The sequence below is a fragment of the Archocentrus centrarchus genome, chromosome 16, assembly GCF_007364275.1.
Source record: "Archocentrus centrarchus isolate MPI-CPG fArcCen1 chromosome 16, fArcCen1, whole genome shotgun sequence".
Taxonomy (NCBI): Eukaryota; Metazoa; Chordata; class Actinopteri; order Cichliformes; family Cichlidae; genus Archocentrus; species Archocentrus centrarchus.
This window is the reverse complement of record NC_044361.1, coordinates 11,416,386-11,422,012: the sequence shown is the minus strand read 5'-3', so window position 1 is coordinate 11,422,012 and position 5,627 is coordinate 11,416,386. Positions and strand designations below refer to the sequence as shown.

The 5,627-nt window shown below is 42.9% G+C and overlaps 1 protein-coding gene across 1 annotated transcript; it reads right to left on the bottom strand.

The window, feature by feature from the left end:
• Nucleotides 1-227: 227 nt before the first annotated feature.
• Nucleotides 228-4,936, bottom strand: tent5aa (terminal nucleotidyltransferase 5Aa). Its single transcript, XM_030749669.1, is given in 7 exon segments — nucleotides 228-2,792; nucleotides 2,794-3,029; nucleotides 3,032-3,080; nucleotides 3,082-3,258; nucleotides 3,755-3,799; nucleotides 3,801-4,136; nucleotides 4,138-4,936. Coding segments are annotated over 7 exon segments (1,206 nt in total). The 5' UTR covers nucleotides 4,183-4,936; the 3' UTR covers nucleotides 228-2,474.
• Nucleotides 4,937-5,627: the final 691 nt, after the last annotated feature.

The window sequence follows — 5,627 nt, the reverse complement described above, 5'->3', positions numbered from 1 at the left end:
GACATTACAAATTCTGGTTTTCAGATATTTTATTGAGGAAAACATCTTTAACCTTTTGACCCATTGGACACATAACATCATATAGCAAAAAAAAACAAAAAAAAAAAAACATTTCCTCTGAAGCCGATCACAGATTCAAAGCACTGCAACCCCTGCAGCATCTGATACATTTATAAAAATAACAATCATAAAAAAATATACATACATGACAAGGATCTTTTTCTTTCTTTTTCAAAGTGTGATTTGTAAAAGACTGCATGAAACTGAGCTTTAGACGACCATACAAGACGGTGCAGTAACCCACAATCTCTAACTGATAGGCACAATCACTAACTGACAAGCAGACTGGAGCCACTAGCTAGTCGCTGTTGGGACCTTCACTGAGTATAAAATTACAATACACTGCCTGCACAATCCAAAGGATACCATCAGCATGAACAGCTATTTAGAAGAAAGAACTGAGCAAAGAAGTTATGGATTACCAGACAGAGGATGAGAAAAAAAAAACATTTTCCAGCGAGAGAATTTCTCTTTTTTGTTGCAATATTGACTTGATGCTGGTCCCTTTTTTTTTTTGTTGTTTGTTGCTTGTTTGTTTTGAGTTTGTTTTTTTTTTTATTTTCTTAATGCAGCTGAGAAAAAAGCAACAGTACAGTTAGCAAGCGTGTAATTCATATATTTATACACAATTCTTCAAAAACAGGCGTGGAATGAAGCATTAAAAAAAAAAAAAAAAAGAGAGAGAACATCAACAGAGCGACCTCACAAAGGAAACATAAGGTGCAACTTAGTCTTCTGATGCTGAGGTGAACGCAATGCAGTATTCTTCGGTTTCCATCCTTTTGTTTCAGCGAGCAGATAATTAAAACAGGCGCTGATAACAGAACGGTTTGGTTTCAAGCTGCGGCGTTGTCCATCACGTTGCAGTCTGACCTAACAGAGACAATTTGTACAGTAAAACACAGTAGCCCTAGATAGATAAACCCCATCACCAGCTGCACCCATCTCTCCCAGATCATCTCTTTTTTTTTCTTTTCTTTTTTTTCCAATCTTGCTTTATCATTTTGCTCTCCTTTGCCTCTCTTTCTCTCTCTGACTTCTAATATCAGCATCTGATTCAAACAGTGGCCTCATTAAATTTCAGGGCTATCAGCAGGGGGCTGCCTAAATGTTTGGCACTACATTTCCTGAACCGAATATCTGCAGAACCCAGCTAAGTTCAAGCTCTTCAGCAGCAGCTGAGGAATTCCCTGCCAGGGGTGCTACAGCAAACAGTGTCTCATCCTCTGAGGTGTCACTGCAAACATCCTCCAACTGAGGAACAGATTCGTTTGAGCCCTCTCTCTTTCTATGATCTACTTATTGTCCCCCTATTATTTTTTCTTTTTCTTCTCAGATGAGAAAAAGTGAAGCACCACTATACAAAATATACAGGAAATATTGTGTGACTTGACGAGTGGCTGATATTTATCGGGCTCTGTCGTGACATGCTGGTAATTTGGGGAGTTTTAGCCTCTGAGCTACTGAATATACACGAGAAGAAATGTGAACCTTGCAGAAACATTTCATTCGCACATTTGGCTGCTACTTTACTGCAAAATCCACACAAACGGTGCTCTTTTTCATCCAAATGTACACAAAACACTGACTGTGCAGGATTTCACATATACATTCACAAGCCTCTGGGGTGCTACTGTCTATAAACAGAGAGGGGTCATATGGCCTGCTCATTCTTTTCTCTGCCTGCTGAGAGGCAATAGGCACTTTATAAACACACATATGTTCACATGTACAAATATACATTACAATAGCTTCATATTTTGTTTATATTTCTCCCTTAAAAAAAATGGGGGTTTTGTGTTAGAAAAAAAAATCTTTGGTCTGTAAGCAACCAGAATTATATCCAAATGTGAGGTGGCTCTTGTTGTCCAAACTAGTTTAATAGGATCTCACCTCAGTTCAGATGATCTTAAAGCACAGTGCGCTTTGGAGCACCGTGCGCATCTGATTCACCTCAAGTGCATGTGAGTGTGTCAGCTTCAGGACACTGATGCAGCTGCTGCTGGTGCTGCTGCAACATGCTGGCTAATGAGTTTCATTAAAGAACTGACTCAGTCTTCCGTACAGTCTCCGGTGACAGTTCTGCAGCTGGCATTCAAGGCCTTAAAACTCAGCTATTGCTTCCAGGCTATCCAAATAAGTCTTTTCCAAACTCGGTTGGCCTGGGGCAGGATCAGGAGACTGTTGGTGTTTGGTAAATGTGAGATATTCCATTTGAATTGTGCCAGCTGTTCTGGATTTACTGTTCATACTCAACATATGAACAAAAGCAGAAGCTTTGATGCAAAACACTGAACAAAGGATGTCTTTTTTGGTCAGCTGTTAAGCACTGCGCAGAGTTAAGGGTACAACTGTGCCACTCGCTCCTGTTTAAAGACATCAGGATCTTTCCTTCCTCTTTTATTTCGGGGTACTCAGTTACAGGGAAGCCAGGTGGAGTAGGCAGGCTGCTGGCAAGCAAACACTGGCTGCACCTGTGCTATGTAGTAGTTACTGAAGTTGCCATCTGCCACATAAGGAGCAGGTTGGTAGTAACATGTAACATTAGCCACGTTGGGGATGACATTCTGCTCAGCAAGCACACGCACTGCCAGCATGGCTATGAGCCCTAAGGTCTGCCGCCTCTCGTGCCCCATCAGACACACCGTGCTCTCGTTCACCACTCCGTGGAGGGTCATCAGGTAGTCGTACTTGCGGTCTTCCAGGCCAACAAAGTGGTTTTGAAGGTAGGACTTCCAGCTTGCGCTGCTGCTCACCAATATCAGGGAAGTCAATGAAGAAGCGCGAGCACATGTAGCGCTGCAGGGACTTCATCTCTGACTCTGACGCGGCCCGGAAACCCCTCACCAGCAGGTGACAGTACTTCAGGAGACCCCCTCCTCGGATCTCCTCCGGGTTCCGTGTGCAGATTATCTTGTGACGTAGGTGGTCCAGAGCCTCACTGAAGTCTCCGTACACACTCTCACCCTAATGGTGGGGTGGAAGGTCTCGGCCATGGGGTTCTCTGAGCAATCGTAACTAGAACAACAGCAGAGAGTCTAGTTTGATCTGAAATGAGTCCACGCTGAACTCAAACTGCCGCCGAAGGGAATCCACAAATTTCAGCTCCACATTCTTCCCGCGGTTGTTGGACAGGGAGATGAGACTCCAGCGGTCTGAGTCATGGCACACCTTCACCATCTTTTGCACATAGGCTTCCTAAATGTGTGAGCATGCATGAGGGTGAAAGAGAGAGAGAGAGAAAAAGAGCATAAACAAAGTGAATATAACTGCAGTTGCAATCGCTACTCCAGTAGATTTAGGCCTAACTTTGCATTGTGCAGTAAGGTTTCAATTTAATGACTACATTTATATATATAATAACTGTTTGTCGTTGTGTTATTAATGCTACTGACCCCAATATTAAAGGCTATGGAATGTACTTATATTAGACCTGAGTGGCTGAGCTCAGGATCCCTACCAAATGGTTTAACTCGATCCTCTTAACTACAGCAAACAAACTTTTTCACTATTACTTTAAACTAATCTAATTGCACATTAAGCTGTGCGTAAATGTCGCTAAGCCCTATTGGCACAAATGCAGTTAAATTTTAAACATATAAACATAAACATATATAAAAGTATCTAACAAATCTGAAGCACAAAAAAAAATAAATAAATACTGTGCATTGCTGTCAGGGCGTGTGTAGCCTACCTTTAACGTTAACGGTGTTATTTTCTCCTTATTCACACAGTCGGGGTAAAAAATCCAGGAGACAGTCCAAAACTATGTCCTTCACAATTTGAAAATCACTTTCTCCTTTCATATTTGCGCAAAATATGAGGTCAAGATCCTTATAGCCCAGTCCGCTGTCCTCGTGCAGAATGTGGCTGGCCGCGGAGCCGTTTAACCGAACGTCCCGGACATGAATCTGTTTTTCCTCCATCCGACTCCGCACTACTTTAACGATCTGCCGCGGTTGCATCTCTAGAGTGGGGAAGTTTCCCCGGCCGTGGATCGGGATGGTCTCCGTCAGGATGGCGTCCAGCCGCTGCACTTGCTCCCAGCTGAGGACACTGACGTTGCTGCCGTCTTTTTTCGGACATGCAGCTGGTAGTGGATCTATTGTCGTCTTCTGACATGGTGATGAAGTCCTCTGGGTATTTAAATAAAAATGAAAATTCAGTCGTTTTCTCAAAACAGGAACAGCACAAAGTCTCTAAAGCAGGTTGGCAGTAGGGTCTTCCGCATCAGGAGTCTCAGTATTTAAAATAGTCCAAACTGACTGTAAACATATAAAAATAAAATATTATCCAGGGCTAGAGACTGTGCGTTACAGTTCGTTCACTCTTTGGTTGGAGATCCAGCGCAGCAGTCGAGCGGGCCACTGAGTGAGGAGAGAATTTGAGTCAGTTAACAGAAGCGTGTAGAACTTTCTCTTCTCTTCCCTACGTCTTTAAAACATTTGCCTCGGCGCTGCTGTCAATGCGTCCGAGCGCTGCGCATCACAAGTCTTTGAAGGTCGCTGATGATCCAGGAGGGTGTTTGCTTTTCCGACTGTGACTCCATCGCCCAAAAAAGGCACGCCCTATGATTTATGAATTTGCATGAATAAGCTGCTCCTCAAGTCGCGCTTTTGGCACAATCCTCCCACTGACGTTCAACCCCTCGGAGGAATCTTGTGGATTTTTACGCGCGTCTCCTACATATTTTTAATATCTCCTCCTGCTACCAAATAATAATCCCGTTAATGCAGCTTGTGTGTGCTCAGGAAATCCAGCTTGCTTTCCTCGGGTCTCTTAGATCGACATATTTCCCCTCACTTTTGTATAAGTTAACCGTTAGTTGCCCACTTGACATGAAGCATCCTTCTGCAAGAGTCTGGTCTGTAGTCTGAAGCTGTCAAGCTGCACTCCACCCCGCCCCCCCATCTGTTGCTCACTGCTTAACCGCTGCTCAATATGATAATACTGTAAGGCTCTACTTTATCAAGCAGCTCCGTAGCCTCCGCCGGTATATTTTAGAATGCATTTAATCAGAAGATATATCCAAACTTGATATCACTTCATGAGAAAATTGCGGTTCCCAACTACCCTGAATGCGCCTAAATCAGAGATGAGATCATTCCTGTGGTCATGATCACTCCTTCATCAAATAAAATTAGAAATGCGCAGAAGAACGAGCATTACATAGTTTAAAAATAAATATAAAAGTATTCTGTTCGCTTCAGATTGAGCTGATCTGCAGCAGAACACGTCGTCATGTCGCCATCTATGGGCGGGATGGTTTAGGCTTTGAGTAAAGGAATCAATTGAGTCTAAGCCTGCCTTTAAAATGTCACATTAAAGCAATATTTAGATTCAGCAAATGTGTCCATTTTTTTAAAGGAGGGTAAACATTTTATCTGTAACACGAGGCTGCTACCTTACACCTACCCTGCTATAGCTCAGTGCTGATACACTGAGTTGCCATCTCTAAAACACACTTTAGGATGTCCACCCTTTAACTGGTTACAATTAAGGCGTGCATTGCAGCATTTTATGTCCTTTGATAACTGTGATTATTTCTATATAACTTCTTAGAAGCC